This window comes from Pseudophryne corroboree, chromosome 2, assembly GCF_028390025.1.
Source record: "Pseudophryne corroboree isolate aPseCor3 chromosome 2, aPseCor3.hap2, whole genome shotgun sequence".
Classification (NCBI taxonomy): Eukaryota; Metazoa; Chordata; class Amphibia; order Anura; family Myobatrachidae; genus Pseudophryne; species Pseudophryne corroboree.
In genome coordinates this window covers 195,841,522-195,859,441 of record NC_086445.1, presented here as the reverse complement: position 1 = coordinate 195,859,441, position 17,920 = coordinate 195,841,522, and the positions used below count along the sequence as shown (strand labels likewise).

The 17,920-nt window shown below is 48.3% G+C and overlaps 1 protein-coding gene across 8 annotated transcripts in view; it reads left to right on the top strand.

Moving 5' to 3' along the window:
- LOC135008331 (uncharacterized) overlaps window positions 1-17,920 on the top strand; it is a 280,518-nt gene that overhangs the window by 247,561 nt on the left and 15,037 nt on the right. For 7 of the 8 annotated variants that reach the window (XM_063952195.1, XM_063952199.1, XM_063952192.1 and 4 more), the window contains exons 10-11: window positions 457-515; window positions 830-890. In XM_063952195.1, the coding sequence (XP_063808265.1) occupies window positions 457-515; window positions 830-890 (120 nt within the window). Of the gene's footprint in view, window positions 1-456; window positions 516-829; window positions 891-9,171; window positions 9,347-17,920 lie in introns of those variants that run through there. The other variant, XM_063952193.1, reaches the window with a different exon arrangement.

The window sequence follows — 17,920 nt, the reverse complement described above, 5'->3', positions numbered from 1 at the left end:
CTGAAGACTGAGCTGCTCTCCCGGGATGCAGAGGGCTCTCCAGTAGTAAGTAAGATCTTAACTGCTAATTATGCTCGCCCAGAAAACGCAGTCTGTACAGCCATGACATGCCTGCGTTTACCCTACCACTTCGTTACCACCCCCAAATGCCATCTACCTGTCGCTTACTTTGCAACTAATTCCTCTGTGCGACCGCCATCGCAATTCAATCGCTGCGCGTACACACAGCGGCTCAGATGAATGCGCAGTAAGAAAACATCAACTGATTTGCATACAATAGCTGCTTTGCGACCACATTGGAGTTAGGCCCATACTGTTTCTATAAGTTTTTTTTTTTTCCATAGGACATTAATGAAGTTACTTAAATTTTGTAAAAGTAAGCCTGCATAGTGTGTTAGGGTAAATCCAGAGTTTTTGTTGCAATGCATAATGTATTGTTATTTTTTGATACGTTAGATCTACATCTGGGCAGAATCAAACCGGGCACACAGTTGATTGGAAGCCTGCAGTGTCAAGTGAGCATACTTGTTGCACTTACTGTAGTATGTGCCATTACTGTACATCTGTACCTGCATTAAAGCAGAACCAACATGTATATAAATTGTACTAGTTATATGATGTTTAGGAAATTGCCAGTTGAGGATCATAGAGTTCTTCACACTATCTTTTATTAATTTTACCGTGTCCCACTAAATGCTCAAGTTAATATCCCAATTTAATGTCCTGTGTGTTGTCTTTTAGTTTAGTTTGTTGGTAGAGCATGCAGAAACTACGTAGACAAATGATTTACATGTGACCTTTTAAATAATACATGGCCTCACTTTCAAAGGTGGAGCTAAAGCAGCCTGTAATCGTGAACCTGTGTCTTCGTATGAAGCAGACTGGCCAAGGTAAGGAAGTGTTATAACGATGGTCAATTTGCACGTGATTGGCATGGGTGCGGTCCTTGTCTTTCCATGCTGCTTCTTCCAATTTATACCCTCAAAACCCTTCCTGTCATTCTTTTCCTTTTGCGGGTTCATGCTATTTGACTCTTCCAACATTTATCATAGCTGTCCTCTATCGCCCCCCTGGTCCGAACTCCAATTTTCTTGACAACTTTCCTCATGTTTCCCCTCTCTTATGATCTTCACTCCCTCATTTTAGGTGTCTCCTGTATCCCTACTAATTCCTTTTCCTCACATCAGTGTTTGATCTCTCTCATTGGACCTCCTCATCCTCCCATGTGTGTGAGTAGAGTACTCCCTTGATCTGGTCTTCACTCACCATTGTGATATTACGGACTTTATGAATTACTCATTCCTTTTGGACTATCATCTTTTACCCTTTCTCCACCTCTAACTCGCATGGCTACCATCACTGAGCATACCCTTGAGGCGAATGACCTGATTTCCTTCTCCCTGCTCGACTTGCTTTTTTCCCCCATTATCACCCTCCCCTGTCCTGACTAAATTGTTTCTCTACAACAACACCCTTACTCTGTTGCTCCAGCTGTCACCAGATCTGTGCCACAGTATCAAATTTCAAATGCACCAGATGACTGCAAAAGTGTTTTCCAAAAGCTAAGCGAGGAAATCGTACTTCACTGTGGACTTCCTCCATTTCAAATGTGTGATCTCTTTCTACTGTGCTCTTCTTTACGCTATCGAGTCTTACAATATTTCAAAACCTTTATCTCTACTCAGTCCTTCAACCCCTATGTCTTCAACTTCATTCTTTGCCACCGCCCTTTCTTGCCTCCACCCTTGACTTCGTCACAAATCAAATCCAAAATTTACTCCAGATTTCAGGACTTCATCTTCCAACAGGTTCTCTTGCTACACCTTCTCCCTTCCCATCCGACTTCCACCACTCCAGCCTCTGCCTGTCTCCTTTTCGTCCTGCCAACTCTGACTTCCTTTTTCTGAGTTTCTGGAGATTAAAATATTGCTTTATTCCAGTCCTCCCCTTCCATCTCCCCATGGAGCTGATCCCCTCCTGCTTCCTCTCTCCTACTGTCTGTACCCATTTTGCCCATCTTTTCAACATTTCTCTCAAATCAGTCCCTTTTGCATTCAAGCATGCTCTTGTCGCCTCAAGTAAAAAAGGGCCTTGAGTGGTCTACAACTGCTTCATTGCCATCTTTTACTCCCACTCCGTGCTTGACCCACATCAGTCTGGCTTTCATTCTTTTCACTCTATAGAAATTACACTCACTAAAGTTAGTAATTACCTTTTTGCGAACAAATCCAAGGATTGAACTCTGTTCATTCTCCTTCAACTTTCTGCTGCTTTTGACACGATGGACCACCTTCTCCTGCAAATTCTTCACTCTTGGTTTATGTGACACTAACCTCTCCTAGCTGCCCTGAGACCTCTCTGGCTGCACTTTCTCTGTCTTTTCTCATGACTCCATGTCTTGTTACAAGTTTCTGTCCCTCGAGGTTCTGTTCTTGATCCCCCTTATAGTCTCCCTTTTATATTTACTCTTAGGTGAACTTATTAGAACGTTTGGCCTGGGCAGCATTGAGCCTCAAATACTACCTGGCAAAAGCGGACTAAGTGCCAGGGCACTGTCCGGACCCCCGCCAGTATAAAAAAAGTCTAAAAACGAGCAGGTCTGAAGCGCGCCATTACGGGGGCGGGGCTTAGCTCTCACAGCACACAGCCCGGCGCCATTTTCTCTACACAAGGCTGCAGAGACGCTGGTCCTCCTCACACTGCTGTACAAGTAACAGGGTGCAAAACGGGGGGGGGGGGGCACAGTTGTTTTTGGTGCTATATATATATATATATATATATATATATATATATAATTATAAAGCGCTGCAGGTCTGGGACATCATCTGGGTGTTTTCAGTCCGGGATTAGGCGCTGGGGTGTGAGCTGGTAATACTCCCTGTGTCTCTCTGACAGGCTCTACTGTGGGTCTGTCCCCTATAGGCCCATTGTGTCTGCGTGTAGTGGGTGCACGTGTGTCGGCATGTCTGAGGCGGAGTGCTCTTCCCAGGTGGAGACTGTTAAAACGGCTGTGGGAGTGACCCTGTCGGCACCGCCGACACCGGATTGGGTGAATGTTTTGAGTGCCTTGAATGCTAATGTGGCTCTGATAAATAAGATTGGATAAATCTGAGGCTCAGAACCAGGCTTGGAAAAAATCCGTTGAGGATGTGTTGTTTCAAGTCCAGACCCCCTCGTGGTCACAAAAACGTTCATTTGCCCAGCTGGCAGACACGGATACCGACACGGACACAGACTCTAGTGATGCCAGATTAGATCCAAAACTGGCAAAGAGCATTCAGTACGATTGTGGCTATAAAAGATGTATTACATATCACTGAGGACCCTACTGTTCCTGAAACTAGGGTCTGTATGTATAAAGGGAAGAAACCTGAGGTAACATTTTCTCCCTCTCATGTACTGAACACGCTTTGTGAAAAGGTTTGGGAAAATCCTGACAAGAAGTTTCAGATTCCCAAAAGGATTGTAGTAGCCGTATCCGTTTCCCTCTGGGGATAGGGAAAAATGGGAGTCACCCCCCATTGTGGACAAAGCTCTGTCACGGCTGTCCAAAAAGGTGGCTCTGCCGTCCCCTGACACGGCTGCCCTAAAGGATCCTGCGGATCGTAGACAGGAGAATACATTGAAATCCATTTATGTCACCACGGGTACGCTACTCAGACCAGCCATTGCATCTGCGTGGGTGAGTAGTGCTATCGAAAAATGGGCAGTAAACTTGTCATCTGAAATGGATACCCTGGATAGGGATAGCATGCTTTTGACACTAGGTCATATCAGGGACGCTGCATTCTACCTAAAGGAAGCTGCGAGAGATATTGGCCTCTTGGGATCACTGGCCAATGCCAGGCAGTCTCAGCTAGGAGAGCATTCATCAATGGAATGCTGATGCTGACTCTAAGAGAGCTATGGAGTCTCTACCGTATAAAGGTGGTGTATTGTTTGGTGAGGGCCTCATTGATTTGGTATCTATCGGTATCATTTTTACCTTATGTGCCTGCACCACAAAAGAAAACACACCACTATCAGATGCAGTCCTTTCGGCCCAATAAATACAGAAAAGGCTGAGGATCTTCCTTCCTTGCTACTAGAGGAAAGGGAAAAGGTAAGCGATCACCGGCCGCGGCTGGTTCCCAGGAGCAGAAGTCCTCCCAGGCTTCTGCCAAGTCCACCGCATGACGCTGGGGCTCCTCTGCAAGAGTCCGCACCGGTGGGGGCACGTCTCAGGCTCTTCAGTCAGTTCTGGGCTTGTTCGGCCCTGGACCCATGGGTTTTAGAAATAGTGTCCCAGGGGTACAAAATAGAGTTTCAAGACGTTCCCCCTAACCGATTTTTCAAATCGGCCTTACCAGCTTCTCTTCCAGACAGGGAGGTGGTATGCGCCACAATACAAAAATTGTGTCACAATCAAGTCATTGGTGGGGTTCCCCCGTCACAACAGGGAGAAGGCTTTTATTCGTGCCTGTTCGTGGTCCCGAAGCCAGACGGCTCAGTCAGACCAATCCTGAACCTCAAATCCCTCAATTTCTACTTTTAAAAAATTCAAATTCAAGATGGAATCTCTCCGGGCAGTGATCTCCAGTCTGGAGGAGGGGGATTTTATGGTGTCGGTATACATAAAGGATGCCTACTTACATGTTCCCATTTATCCCCCACATCAGGACTACCTGAGGTTTGCAGTTCGGGATTGTCATTACCAATTTCAGACGTTGCCGTTTGGTTTATCCACGGCTCCGAGGGTTTTCACCAACGTAATGGCCGAAATGATGGTTCTCCTACGCAAGCAAGGAGTTACGATTATCCCGTACTTGGACGATCTCCTGATAAAGGCGAAATCCAGGGAACAATTGCTACAGAACATTACGCTATCCCTGACAATTCTGCAGCAACATGGTTGGCTCCTAAACTTGCCAAAATCACAGTTGGTTCCGACGAGACGGCTGTCGTTTTTGGGAATGATTCTGGACACAGAATTACAGAGTTTTTCTTCCAGTGGAAAAGGCTCTGGAAATTCAGAACCTGGTCAAACAAATCCTGAAGCCGCCAAGAGTATCGATTCATCAATGCATGCGGTTGCTGGGGAAGATGGTGGCGGCCTACGAGGCCATTCAGTTTGGCAGATTCCATGCCAGAGTGTTTCAGTGGGACCTGTTGGACAAGTGGTCCGGGTCCCATCTGCACATGCACCGAAGGATAACCCTGTCTTCCAAGACCAGAATCTCACTCCTGTGGTGGCTGCACAGCTCTCACCTCCTGGAGGGACGCAGGTTCGGGATCCAGGACTGGATCTTAGTGACCACGGATGCGAGTCTCAGAGGCTGGGGAGCAGTCACACAGGGGGAAAGCTTCGAGGGAAGATGGTCAAGCCAGGAAATGTGTCTACACATAAACGTTCTGGAGTTAAGGGCCATTCACAACGGCCTTCTGCAAGTGGAACATCTTCTTCGCAATCAGTCCGTCCTGATTCAGTCGGACAACATAACAGCAGTAGCGTACATAAACCGCCAGGGCGGAACAAAGAGCAGAGCGGCTATGGCAGAGGTCGCAAAGGTTCTCCGTTGGGCGGAAAGGCATACAAGCGCTCTATCAGCGATCTTCATTCCAGGAGTGGACAACTGGGAAGCAGACTTCCTCAGCAGACACGATCTCCATCCTGGAGAGTGAGGTCTTCATCAAGAGGTCTTTGCAGAAGTGACAAGTCTTTGGGGAATTCCTCAAATAGACATGATGGCGTCTCGCCTCAACAAGAAACTTCAGAGATCTTGTTCCAGGCAGGGCCGGTTCTAGCCCTTTTTGCGCCCCGGGTGGGAAATAGGGGCGTGGCTTCATACAGGGGGCGTGGTCAGTTACGCCCCCTGTACAGTAGAGTAGCGCCGCTGAAATGCTGTGCAATGCTCTGCGGTGCGCGATGACGTAATCGCGCACCGCACAGCAAAGGTCCTCTCCACGTAGGGAAACTAGACGCGTAGCATCTAGTTCCCTTCACAGCGGGTCCAGCGGGGGACACAGCGGGCAGCGGGGGGCACAGCAGTAGCGGATCTTGCCATGGTGCGGCGCCCTCGGCAAAAGTCCTGCTTGCCCGTGACAAGATCCGCTACTGGTTCCAGGTCGAGAGACCCTCAAAAAATAGCAGTGGACGCCCTAGTGAGACCATGGGTGTTTCAGTCGGTGTACATATTTCCTCTGCTTCCACTCATTCCAAAAGTGATAAAGATCATGAGAAGAACAAAGTTTCAAGCGATCATCATTGTTCCAGACTGGCCAAGAAGGGCTTGGTATCCAGATCTTCAGGAATTACTCATAAGAGATCCCTGGCCTCTTCCTCTGAGGGAGGATCTTTTACAGCAGGGGCCGTGCGTGTTCCAAGACTTACCGCAACTTCGTTTGACGGCTTGGAGGTTGAACGCAGGATCCTAGCCCGAAAGGGTATTCCCAAGGAAGTCATCCCCACTCTTATTTAGGCCAGGAGGAGTAACGTCTAAACATTATCACTGTATTTGAAGAAAATACATGTCTTGGTGTGAATCCAAACACGCTCCTACGGAGGAATTTCAGTTAGGACGTTTTCTCCATTTTCTACAAACCGGTGTGGATGCGGGCCTAAAGTTGGGCTCCATTAAAGTACAAATTTCAGCCTTATCGGTTTTCTTCCAAAAATAATTGGCCTCCCTTCAAGAAGTTCAGACTTTTGTGAAAGGCGTGTTGCACATCCAACCTCCCTTTGTGCCCCCTGTGGCACCGTGGGATCTTAACGTGGTGTTGTAATTCCTTCAATCTCATTGGTTTGAACCTTTACAAAAGGTAGAGTTGAAATTTCTCACTTGGAAAGTGGTCATGCTGTTGGCCTTGGCATCCGCCAGGCGGGTGTCTGAATTGGCGGCCTTGTCTCACAAAAGCCCTTATTTGATTTTCCATGAAGATAGAGCAGAGTTACGGACTCGTCAGCAGTTTCTGCCGAAAGTGGTGTCGTCATTCCACTTGAACCAACCTATTGTGGTGCCAGTGGCTACTAACTCCTTGCTGGAATCGAAGTTTCTTGACGTAGTCAGAGCTTTGAAAATTTATGTGGCCAGAATGGCTCAGATTAGGAAAACTGAGGCTCTGTTTGTCCTGTATGCTCACAAGATTGGGGCTCCTGTTTCCAAGCAGACTATTGCGCGCTGGATCTGTCATACGATTCAGCAGGCTCATTCTACGGCTGGATTGCCGTTACCGAAATCGGTGAAGGCCCATTCTACCAGAAAGGTGGGCTCGTCCTGGGTGGCTGCCCTGGGGGTCTAGGCATTACAGCTTTGCCGAGCGGCTACTTGGTCGGGTTCAAACACCTTTGCGAAGTTCTACAAGTTTGACACCCTGGCTGATGAGGACTCATGTTTGGTCAATCGGTGCTGCAGAGTCATCTGCACTCTCCCGCCCGTTCTAGAGCTTTGGTATAAACCCCATGGTTCTTGAAGTGACCCCAGCATCCTCTAGGACGTATGAGAAAATAGGATTTTAATACCTACCGGTAAATCCTTTTCTCTTAGTCCGTAGAGGATGCTGGGCGCCCGTCCCAGTGCGTACTGTATCTGCAGTTATTAGTTATGGTTACACACATGTTGTGTTAAGTTTATAGTCAGTCTGTTGCTGATGATGATCTTGTCGTTGACTTGCGTTGTGTTGAATGCCATATTGTACGGCGTGCTTGAGGTGTGAGCTGGTATGTATCTCACCTTAGTTTAACAATAAATCCTTTTCCTCTAAATGTCCGTCTCCCTGGGCACAGTTCCTATAAATGGAGTCTGGAGGAGGGGCATAGAGGGAGGAGCCAGTTCACACCCCTTTGAAAGTCTTAAAGTGCCCATGTCTCCTGCGGATCCCGTCTATACCCCATGGTTCTTGAAGTGACCCCAGCATCCTCTACGGGCTAAGAGAAAAGGATTTACCGGTAGGTATTAAAATCCTATTTTTCCTTCTACTGGACTGCTTCTGCCTTTCCTCACCAGGCCCTACACTGGTTTCACTTTCCCTTAAGACCCCAATTCGGACTCCACACGCCCTCCTATAAAGCCTTCACCCAATCCTCCTCAACCTCCTCTCCCTGCATGCCCCGGCCCACCCACGTTGCTTAGCCAATGACTGCGCATCTCCTATTAACTAGTTACCTCCTCTCACTTCCACCTCCCTTGCTACTCTCCACCACTGGAACTCTTTGCTTCTCCCTATCGGACTCTCCATCTCTTTCCAAAGCTTCAGATGGGCACTCAAGACCCACTTTCTTTGTAAAAGCCTTCCAGCTCTTAGCAAAACTCACTGCTTTATCCTAGTCACTCACTAACTCATTTAGAGTGTAATCTCTCCCAAGCAGGGTCCCCTTCCTTCATGTGCAATAATGTCCTCCCAACAACGACCTCAAGATTGGGTTCAGCTGGTGCTGCTTTTTAGGTTTTATAGGCCTGATTCATAATTGTACACAACTCTGATTTTTGCACGCAACCCATCGTTTTTTCTGCTGTGCGCATGTGAGCAGCGGACCAGCAGTAAGAACTGCGCACACAGGAATTTGCAAAAGCAAACGAGATCCATAACATGGGTGTTCCCGAAAGGGGCTGGGGAGTGGCTGAAATGTCTTTGTAAAAGTTGGCGGCAACGTGGGTGTGTGATGGGGCTGGATGGGGGGTGCTTTCACACAGCGCACAGGAACAAAATCTCTCAACAAGGACATTTTGTCTGCGTAGCTCTGGGTCTACACAGACAATGATATCGATGTATGGTTCTTAGACTAACACTGATGTGAAAATACACTGCACACTCATGCCAACATGAGCTACCTTTCTAAGCAATTATGGTGATTTTCTATATCTGTACATAAAAAGCACTTCTATTCATGTTTAATAAACAGTAATGTATGTAGGTTGCTTTTGACGTTTTATATTGTAGTATTTATTACTTCAATAGTAATGTTAACCTGTAGGTTTAAAACCCACACATCTGCATAATTGCCTCTCCTTAGCAAGCAATTTACTGTTACACATATAATCAGTGTTTCATATGTTTAGATGTATAAAAAATTTTGATAAACTTATTTTAAAATGCACAGGTAATGCACGTTATGCAAATGCTTAATTATTTACAAATAAAGCTAATTTACAATAAAAATAAAATTTTACTCACCGGTAAATCTATTTCTTGTAGTCCGTAGTGGATGCTGGGAACTCCGAAAGAACCATAGGGAATAGCGGCTCCGCAGGAGACTGGGCACAACTAAAAGAAAGCTTTTAGACTACCTGGTGTGCACTGGCTCCTCCCACCATGACCCTCCTCCAAGCCTCAGTTAGGATACTGTGCCCGGAAGAGCTGACACAATAAGGAAGGATTTTGAATCCCGGGTAAGACTCATACCAGCCACACCAATCACACCGTATAACTCGTGATACCATATCCAGTTAACAGTATGAAACATAACTGAGCCTCTCAACAGATGGCTCATAACAATAACCCTTTAGTTAACAATAACTATATACAAGTATTGCAGATAATCCGCACTTGGGATGGGCACCCAGCATCCACTACGGACTACGAGAAATAGATTTACCGGTGAGTAAAATCTTATTTTCTCTAACGTCCTAGTGGATGCTGGGAACTCCGAAAGGACCATGGGGATTATACCAAAGCTCCCAAACGGGCGGGAGAGTGCGGATGACTCTGCAGCACCGAATGAGAGAACTCCAGGTCCTCCTCAGCCAGGGTATCAAATTTGTAGAATTTAGCAAACGTGTTTGCCCCTGACCAAGTTGCAGCTCGGCAAAGTTGTAAAGCCGAGACCCCTCGGGCAGCCGCCCAAGATGAGCCCACTTTCCTCGTGGAATGGGCTTTTACTGATTTAGGATGCGGCAATCCAGCCGCAGAATGCTCCAGCTGAATTGTGCTACAAATTCAGCGAGCAATAGTCTGCTTAGAAGCAGGAGCACCTATTTTGTTGGGTGCCTACAGGATAAAAAGCGAGTCAGTTTTCCTGACTCCAGCCGTCCTGGAAATATAATTTTTTAAGGCCCTGACTACGTCCAGTAACTTGGAATCTTCCAAGTCCCTAGTAGCCGCAGGCACTACAATAGGTTGGTTCAAGTGAAAAGCTGATACCACCTTAGGGAGAAACTGGGGACGAGTCCTCAATTCTGCCCTATCCATATGGAAAATCAGATAAGGGCTTTTACATGACAAAGCCGCCCATTCTGACACACGCCTGGCCGAAGCCAACGCCAACAACATGACCACTTTCCACGTGAGATATTTCAAATCCACAGTTTTAAGTGGCTCAAACCAATGTGATTTTAGGAAACTCAACACCACGTTGAGATCCCAAGGTGCCACAGGAGACACAAAAGGGGGCTGAATATGTAGCACTCCCTTTACAAATGTCTGAACTCCAGGCAGTGAAGCCAGTTCTTTCTGGAAGAAAATCGACAGAGCCGAAATCTGGACCTTAATGGAACCCAAGTTTCTCTAACGTCCTAAGTGGATGCTGGGGACTCCGTAAGGACCATGGGGAATAGCGGCTCCGCAGGAGACTGGGCACAAAAGTAAAGCTTTAGAACTACCTGGTGTGCACTGGCTCCTCCCCCTATGACCCTCCTCCAAGCCTCAGTTAGATTTTTGTGCCCGAACGAGAAGGGTGCACACTAGGTGGCTCTCCTGAGCTGCTTAGTGAAAAGTTTAGTTTTAGGTTTTTTATTTTCAGTGAGACCTGCTGGCAACAGGCTCACTGCATCGAGGGACTAAGGGGAGAAGAAGCGAACTCACCTGCGTGCAGAGTGGATTGGGCTTCTTAGGCTACTGGACATTAGCTCCAGAGGGACGATCACAGGCCCAGCCATGGATGGGTCCCAGAGCCGCGCCGCCGGCCCCCTTACAGAGCCAGAAGACAGAAGAGGTCGGAAAATCGGCGGCAGAAGACGTCCTGTCTTCAACAAGGTAACGCACAGCACTGCAGCTGTGCGCCATTGCTCTCAGCACACTTCACACTCCGGTCACTGAGGGTGCAGGGCGCTGGGGGCGCCCTGAGACGCAATAAAAACACCTTGGATGGCAAAAAAATGCATCACATATAGCTCCTGGGCTATATGGATGCATTTAACCCCTGCCAGAATACATAGAAAAACGGGAGATAAGGCCGCCGATAAGGGGGCGGAGCCTATCTCCTCAGCACACTGGCGCCATTTTCCCTCACAGCTCCGTTGGAGGGAAGCTCCCTGGCTCTCCCCTGCAGTCACTACACTACAGAAAGGGTTAAAAAAGAGAGGGGGGGGGGGGCACTAATTACGCGCAGTATTAAAGATACAGCAGCTATAAGGGGAAAAACACTTCTATAAGGTTATCCCTGTATATATATAGCGCTCTGGTGTGTGCTGGCAAACTCTCCCTCTGTCTCCCCAAAGGGCTAGTGGGGTCCTGTCCTCTATCAGAGCATTCCCTGTGTGTGTGCTGTATGTCTGTACGTTTGTGTCGACATGTATGAGGAGAAAAATGATGTGGAGACGGAGCAGATTGCCTGTAATAGTGATGTCACCCCCTAGGGGGTCGACACCTGAGTGGATGAACTGTTGGAAGGAATTACGTGACAGTGTCAGCTCTGTATAAAAGACAGTGGTTGACATGAGACAGCCGGCTACTCAGCTTGTGCCTGTCCAGACGTCTCATAGGCCGTCAGGGGCTCTAAAGCGCCCGTTACCTCAGATGGCAGATATAGACGCCGACACGGATACTGACTCCAGTGTCGACGGTGAAGAGACAAATGTGACTTCCAGTAGGGCCACACGTTACATGATGGAGGCAATGAAAAATGTTTTACACATTTCTGATAATACGAGTACCACCAAAAAGGGGTATTATGTTCGGTGAGGAAAAACTACCTGTAGTTTTCCTGAATCTGAGAAATTAAATGAGGTGTGTGATGATGCGTGGGTTTCCCCCGATAACAACTGATAATTTCTAAAATGTTATTGGCATTATATCCTTTCCCGCCAGAGGTTAGGGTGCGTTGAAAAACACCCCCTAGGGTGGATAAAGCGCTCACACGCTTGTAAGGGCTCTACCCTCTCCTGAGATGGCCGCTCTTAAGGATCCTGCTGATAGAAAGCAGGAGGGTATCCTAAAATGTATTGTAAGGGCTCTACCCTCTCCTGAGATGGCCGCTCTTAAGGATCCTGCTGATAGAAAGCAGGAGGGTATCCTAAAATGTATTTACACACATACTGGTGTTATACTACGATCAGCAATCGCCTCAGCCTGGATGTGCAGTGCTGGGTTGGCGTGGTCGGATTCCCTGACTGAAAATATTGATACCCTAGATAGGGACAGTATATTTTTGCCTATAGAGCATTTAAAAGATGCATTTCTATATATGCGTGATGCACAGCGGAATATTTGCCGACTGGCATCAAGTCTAAGTGCGTTGTCCATTTCTACCAGTAGAGGGTTATGGACACGACAGTGGTCAGGTGATGCGGATTTCAAACGGCATTTGGAAGTATTGCCTTATTAAGGGGAGGAGTTATTTGGGGTCGGTCTTTCAGACCTGGTGGCCACGGCAACAGCTGGGAAATCCACGTTTGTACCCCAGGTCGCCTCTCAACATGAGAAGACGCCGTATTATCAGGCGCAGTCTTTTCGTGGACAAGCGGGCAAAAGGTTCCTCATTTCTGCCCCGTGACAGAGGGAGAGGAAAAAGGCTGCAGAAATCAGCCAGTTCCCAGGAACAGAAACCCTCTCCCGCCTCTGCCAAGCCCTCAGTATGACGCTGGGGCTTTACAAGCAGAATCAGGCACGGTGGGGGGCCCGTCTCAATGAATTTCAGCGCGCAGTGGGCTCACTCGCAAGTAGACCCCTGGATCCTTCAGGTGATATCTCAGGGGTACAAATTGGAATTCGAGACGTCTCCCCCTCGCCGTTTCCTAAAGTCGGCTTTACCGATGTCTCCTTCTGACAGGGAGGCAGTTTTGGAAGCCATTCACAAGCTGTATTCCCAGCAGGTGATAATCAAGGTACCCCTCCTGCAACAGGGAACGGGGTATTATTCCACACTGTTGTGGTACCGAAGCCGGACGGCTCGGTGAGACCGATTCTAAATCTAAAATCTTTGAACACTTACATACAGAGGTTCAAATTCAAGATTGAGTCACTCAGAGCAGTGATTGCGAACCTGGAAGAAGGGGACTACATGATGTCTCGGGACATCAAGGATGCTTACCTTCATGTCCAAATTTACCCTTCTCACCAAGGGTACCTCAGGTTTATGGTACAGAACTGTCACTATCAGTTCAGACGCTGCCGTATGGATGGTCCACGGCACCCCGGGTCTTTACCAAGGTAATGGCCGAAATGATGATATTCCTTCGAAGGAAGGGAATTTTAGTTATCCCTTACTTGGACGATTCCCTGATAAGGGTAAGATCCAGGGAACAGTTGGAGGTCGGTGTAGCACTATCTCAGGTAGTGTTGCGGCAGCACGATTGGATTCTCAATATTCCAAAATCGCAGCTGGTTACGACGACTCGTTTTCTGTTCCTAGGGATGATCCTGGACACAGTCCAGAAAAAGGTGTTTCTCCCGGAGGAGAAAGCCAGGGAGTTATCCGAGCTAGTCAGGAACCTCCTAAAACCGAGCCAAGTCTCAGTGCATCAATGCACAAGGGTTCTGGGTAAAATGGTGGCTTCCTACGAAGCAATCCCATTCGGCAGATTCCACGCAAGAACTTTCCAGTGGGACCTGCTGGACAAATGGTCCGGGTCGCATCTTCAGATGCATCAGCGGATAACCCTGTCACCAAAAACAAGGGTGTCCCTCCTGTGTTGGTTGCAGAGTGCTCATCTTCTAGAGGGCCGCAGATTCGGCATTCAGGACTGGGTCCTGGTGACCACGGATGCCAGCCTGCGAGGCTGGGGAGCAGTCACACAGGGAAGGAATTTCCAGGGCTTATGGTCAAGCCTGGAGACATCACTTCACATAAATATCCTGAAGCTAAGGGCCATTTACAATGCTCTAAGCTTAGCAAGACCTCTGCTTCAAGGTCAGCCGGTGTTGATCCAGTCGGACAACATCACGGCAGTCACCCACGTAAACAGACAGGGTGGCACAAGAAGCAGGAGGGCAATGGCAGAAGCTGCAAGGATTCTTCGCTGGGCGGAAAATCATGTGATAGCACTGTCAGCAATTCCGGGAGTGGACAACTGGGAAGCAGACTTCCTCAGCAGACACGACCTCCACCCGGGAGAGTGGGGACTTCACCCAGAAGTCTTCCACATGATTATAAACCGTTGGGAAAAACTCGACAGGTATTGCGCCAGGTCAAGGGACCCTCAGGCAATAGCTGTAGACGCTCTGGTAACACCGTGGGTGTACCAGTCAGTGTATGTGTTCCCTCATCTGCCTCTCATACCCAAGGTACTGAGATTGATAAGATGGAGAGGAGTAAGCACTATGGCCCTCATTCCGAGTTGATCGGTCGCAAGGCGAATTTAGCAGAGTTACACACGCTAAGCCGCCGCCTACTGGGAGTGAATCTTAGCTTCTTAAAATTGCGACCGATGTATTCGCAATAATGCGATTACTAACTACTTAGCAGTTTCAGAGTAGCTCCAGACTTACTCTGCCTGTGCGATCATTTCAGTGCTTGTCGTTCCTGGTTGACGTCACAAACACACCCAGCGTTCGCCCAGGCACTCCCACCGTTTCTCCGGACACTCCTGCGTTTTTTCCGGAAACGGTAGCGTTTTCAGCCACACGCCCATAAAACGCCGTGTTTCCGCCCAGTAACACCCATTTCCTGTCAATCACATTACGATCGCCGGAGCGAAGAAAAAGCCGTGAGTAAAAATACTTTCTTCATAGTAAAGTTACTTGGCGCAGTCGCAGTGCGAACATTGCGCATGCGTACTAAGCGGATTTTCACTGCGATGCGATGAAAAATACCGAGCGAACAACTCGGAATGAGGGCCAATATTCGTGGCTCCGGATTGGCCAAGAAGGACTTGGTAACCGGAACTTCAAGAGATGCTCACGGAGGATCCGTGGCCTCTACCTCTAAGAAGGGACCTGCTCCAGCAAGGACCCTGTCTGTTCCAAGACTTACCGCGGCTGCGTTTGACGGCATGGCGGTTGAACGCCGGATCCTGAAGGAAAAAAGGCATTCCGGATGAAGTCATCCCTATCCTGATCAAAGCCAGGAAGGATGTAACCGCAAAACATTATCACCGCATTTGGCGAAAATATGTTGCGTGGTGCGAGGCCAGTAAGGCCCGACGGAGGAAATTCAACTGGGTCGATTCCTACATTTACTGCAAACAGGAGTGTCTATGGGCCTGAAATTGGGGTCCATTAAGGTTCAAATTTCGGCCCTGTCAATTTTCTTCCAAAAAGAACTAGCTTCAGTCCCTGAAGTTCAGACGTTGTAAAAGGGGTACTGCATATACAGCCTCCTTTTGTGCCTCCAGTGGCACCTTGGGATCTCAATGTAGTTTTTGGGTTCCAAAAGTCACATTGGTTTGAACCACTTAAATCTGTGGAGTTAAAATATCTCACATGGAAAGTGGTCATGCTGTTGGCCCTGGCCTGGGCCAGGCGCGTGTCAGAATTGGCGGCTTTATCCTGTAAAAGCCCTTATCTGATTTTCCATTCGGACAGGGCGGAATTGAGGACTCGTCCTCAGTTTCTCCCTAAGGTGGTTTCAGCGTTTCACCTGAACCAACCTATTGTGGTGCCTGCGGCTACTAGGGACTTGGAGGACTCCAAGTTGCTAGACGTTGTCAGGGCCCTGAAAATATATGTTTCCAGGACGGCTGGAGTCAGAAAATCTGACTCGCTGTTTATCCTGTATGCACCCAACAAGCTGGGTGCTCCTGCTTCTAAGCAGACTATTGCTCGTTGGATTTGTAGTACAATTCAGCTTGCACATTCTGTGGCAGGCCTGCCACAGCCAAAAATCTGTAAATGCCCACTCCACAAGGAAGATGGGCTCATCTTGGGCGGCTGCCCGAGGGGTCTCGGCTTTACAACTTTGCCGAGCAGCTACTTGGTCAGGAGCAAATACGTTTGTAAAATTTTACAAAATTGATACCCTGGCTGAGGAGGACCTGGAGTTCTCTCATTTGGTGCTGCAGAGTCATCCGCACTCTCCCGCCCGTTTGGGAGCTTTGGTATAATCCCCATGGTCCTTACGGAGTCCCCAGCATCCACTTAGGACGTTAGAGAAAATAAGAATTTACTTACCGATAATTCTATTTCTCGTAGTCCGTAGTGGATGCTGGGCGCCCATCCCAAGTGCGGATTGTCTGCAATACTGGTACATAGTTATTGTTACCAAAAAATCGGGTTATTGCTGTAGTGAGCCATCTTTTCTAGAGGCTCCTCTGTTATCATGCTGTTAACTGGGTTTAGATCACGAGTTGTACGGTGTGATTGGTGTGGCTGGTATGAGTCTTACCCGGGATTCAAAATCCTTCCTTATTGTGTACGCTCGTCCGGGCACAGTATCCTAACTGAGGCTTGGAGGAGGGTCATAGGGGGAGGAGCCAGTGCACACCAGGTAGTTCTAAAGCTTTACTTTTGTGCCCAGTCTCCTGCGGAGCCGCTATTCCCCATGGTCCTTACGGAGTCCCCAGCATCCACTACGGACTACGAGAAATAGAATTATCGGTAAGTAAATTCTTATTTTAGGCCCATAGTCACTCCTGACTGTAGGAAGTGCAGAAAACGACCCAGCTGAAATTCCTCTGTTGGGGCCTTCCTGGCCTCACAGCACGCAACATATTTTCGCCAAATACGGTGATAATGGTTTGCGGTTACTTCTTTCCTGGCTTTTATCAGCGTAGGAATGACTTCCTCCGGAATGCCCTTTTCCTTTAGGATCCGGAATTCAACCGCCATGCCGTCAACTGCAGCCGCGGTAAGTCTTGGAACAGACCGGGCCCCTGCTGTAGCAGATCCTGTCTGAGCGGTAGAGGCCATGGGTCCTCTGATATAATTTCTTGAAGTTCTGGGTACCAAGCTCTTCTTGGCCCATCCGGAACCACGAGTATCGTTCTTACTCCTCGTTTTCTTATTATTCTCAGTACCTTTGGTATGAGAGGCAGAGGAGGGAATACATAAACCGACTGGTACACCCACGGTGTCACTAGAGCGTCCACAGCTATTGCCTGAGGGTCCCTTGACCTGGCGCAATATCTAGTTTTTTGTTTAGGCGGGACGCCATCATGTCCACCTGTGGCCTTTCCCAACGGTTTACCAACAGTTGGCAGACTTCTGGATGAAGTCCCCACTCTCCCGGGTGTAGGTCGTGTCTGCTGAGGAAGTCTGCTTCCCAGTTGTCCACTCCCGGAATAAACACTGCTGACAGTGCTAAGACGTGATTTTCCGCCCATCTGAGAATCCTTGTGGCTTCTGCCATCGCCATCCTGCTTCTTGTGCCGCCCTGGCGGTTTACATGGGCGACTGCCGTGATGTTGTCTGATTGGATCAGTACCGGCTGGTTTTGAAGCAGAGGCCTTGCCAGACTTAGGGCATTGTAAATGGCCCTCCGTTCCAGAATATTTATGTGTAGGGACGACTCCTGACTTGACCAAAGTCCTTGGAAATTTCTTCCCTGTGTGACTGCCCCCCAGCCTCGAAGGCTGGCATCCGTGGTTACCAGGACCCAGTCCTGTATGCCGAATCTGCGGCCCTCTTGAAGATGAGCACTCTGCAGCCACCACAGTAGAAATACCCTGGTCCTTGGAGACAGGGTTATCAGCCGATGCATCTGAAGATGCGATCCCGACCACTTGTCCAAGAGGTCCCACTGAAAGGTTCTTGCATGGAACCTGCCGAATGGAATTTTGCTTCGTAAGAAGCTACCATTTTTCCCAGGACTCGTGTGCAGTGATGCACCGATACCTGTTTTGGTTTCAGGAGG